Source organism: Portunus trituberculatus, chromosome 9 (genome assembly GCF_017591435.1).
Source record: "Portunus trituberculatus isolate SZX2019 chromosome 9, ASM1759143v1, whole genome shotgun sequence".
Lineage (NCBI taxonomy): Eukaryota > Metazoa > Arthropoda > Malacostraca > Decapoda > Portunidae > Portunus > Portunus trituberculatus.
Window position 1 is genome coordinate 5,757,501 of NC_059263.1, and position 2,500 is coordinate 5,760,000.

Genomic DNA, 2,500 nt, shown 5'->3' on the forward strand with positions numbered 1-2,500 from the left:
GAGTGGCAGGAAGGGCAGGGAAAGGAGTATGGAGGGTGGTGGTGGTGGTGGTGGTAGAAGTAGTAGTTGTTGTTATTGTTGTTGTTGTTGTTGTTGTTGTTGTTGTTGTTGTTGTAGTGGTAGTAGTAGTAATATAGTAGTATTTAGTGTTGTTTTGCTACAGTTAGTAAGAAATGTAGGAGTTCAGTAGTTGTAAGAGAGAGAGAGAGAGAGAGAGAGAGAGAGAGAGAGAGAGAGAGAGAGAGAGAGAGAGAGAGAGAGAGAGAGACTACCACCACCATCACAACTAATTAATTCTTAGCTCTATTCTAACTTTATCTCATTAGAGCCAAGATCTAAAGGGTTCTATTGACACACTCTCTCTCTCTCTCTCTCTCTCTCTCTCTCTCTCTCTCTCTCTCTCTCTCTCTCTCTCTCTCTCTCTCTCTCTCAAACATAGCCTTTTCATCTCTTTGTGTTACTATCTTATATCCTCCTCCTCCTCTTCTTTTCTCTTCTTCTTCTTCTTCTTCTTCTTCTTCTTCTTCTTCTTCTTCTTCTTCTTCTTCTTCTTCTTCTTCTTCCTTCTCCTCCTCCTCCTCATCATAAACAACATAAATGGCAAAGAGAGAGATCTACTTTGACTCCACATAAGACTTTTTGATCCATCACAATCCTCTTAATAATCACTCTTCTTTACATATTTCTCCTCCTCCTCCTCCTCCTCCTCCTCCTCCTCCTCCTCCTCCTCCTCCTCCTCCTCCTCCTCCTCCTCCTCCTCCTCCTCCTCCTCCTCCTCCTCCTCCTCCTCCTCCTCCTCCTCCTCCTCCTCCTTCTCATCTTCCTCTGCTTTATTTGTCTCTCCTCTCTCTCTCTCTCTCTCTCTCTCTCTCTCTCTCTCTCTCTCTCTCTCTCTCTCTCTCTCTCTCTCTTTTCAATATACATTATCATTACTATCTCCTCTTTTTCTTCTTTCTCTTCCCTCTCCTCTTCATCCTTCTCCTTTTCTTCTTCCTCCGTTGCTATCTTGTCTCCTTTCTTTCTTTTCTATATCTATCTATCAATCTTTCTTATCACCTGTACCTCCCTCTTCCTCCCTCTTAATTAACACTTCTTCTCTTTCTTCTTCCTTCTCTTATCAACATCTCTTCTATCAAAAGCACCACCAATACCCCAGCCTACCACCTCCTCCTCCTCCTTCTCCTCCTCCTCCTTCTCCTCTTCCTCCTCCTTCTCCTCTTCTTCTTCTTCTTCCTCCACCTGCCAATTAATCCCGTTACCTGTCGTCGGCACTCACCTGTACAGCGTCACTAATTTGCTCAAAGGTAGATGCGGCCTCGGTGAGCAGGACGAAGTGGCGCCAGTGGTACTCCAGCATTAGAGAGACCAGCGCCTTCACGATCTTAGTGGCGGGTGGTGTTGTGCGGGCCATCGTGTAGTACTTTGTCTTGTTTCCCACGTTGTGATCGCCGCATTTCTGAAGGAACAGGAAATAACAGAAGGGAAATTGACTTATAATGAGGTGCCTTGCTGTAGAAGTTCACATTACAGACTTTCATTATCATTGTGAGGGAGGAGGAGGAGGAGGAGGAAGAAGAAGATAAGGGTACAAAATAAAAGGGAACGTTAGGTTAGTGGAAGTGTTGGTAGTGGTATTGATGGTGTGTGTGTGTGTGTGTGTGTGTGTGTGTGTGTGTGTGTGTGTGTGTGTGTGTGTGTGTTCACTGTTTGATCTGCTGCAGTCTCTGACGAGGCAGCCAGACGTTACCCTACGGAACGAGCTCAGAGCTCATTATTTCCGATCTTCGGATAGGCCTGAGACCAGGCACACACACACCGGGACAACAAGGTCACAACTCCTCGATTTACATCCGTACCTACTCACTGCTAGGTGAACAGGGCTACACGTGAAGGAGACACCCAAATATCTCCGGCCGGGAATCGAACCCCGGTCCTCTGGCTGAAGCCAGCGCTCTGTGTGTGTGTGTGTGTGTGTGTGTCGCATGTGCTCAAAAACGCCTTGCTTTCTCACTACAACGATTTTCCAAGGCCACTGACACGACTAGCTGGGTTTTCAGGACTGTTTCTCCTTATGATAAACTAGACATCTTGCCAATCCGTCACCTGAACCATAAAAATAACCCTGAAAACACGAGTATCTTCAACTAAAACCTTTGGAAAGTTGTGACGGTGAGAGAGCAAAGCGTTTCAGAATACGGTGGTGGTGGTGGTGGTAGTGGTGGTGGTAGTAGTGGTGGTGGTGGTGTGTTTTTGACGTATTGTTTGGGGATTATGGGTGTTCTGAATGGGTTTAGGGTGATGGTAGTGAGAGGAATGAAGGGGAGTGCTTAGGTGTGTGTAATTCACTTGCTGGTCACCAGCCAGTCTTCCCATTACAGAAGCGAGCTCAGAGCTCTGAGACCACAACACACTCCACACACCGGGAAAGCGAGGCCACAACCCCTCCAGTTACATCCCGTACCTATTTACTGCTAGGTGAACAGGGGCTACACATAAAGAG

The 2,500-nt window shown here is 46.6% G+C and overlaps 1 protein-coding gene across 1 annotated transcript in view; it reads right to left on the reverse strand.

Moving 5' to 3' along the window:
- Positions 1–2,500, reverse strand: part of LOC123501496 (guanylate cyclase 32E-like) — a 65,928-nt gene that overhangs the window by 29,939 nt on the left and 33,489 nt on the right. The window contains exon 4 of the mRNA XM_045250348.1: positions 1,277–1,456. Within this exon, the coding sequence (XP_045106283.1) occupies positions 1,277–1,456 (180 nt within the window). The remainder of the gene's footprint in view (positions 1–1,276; positions 1,457–2,500) is intronic.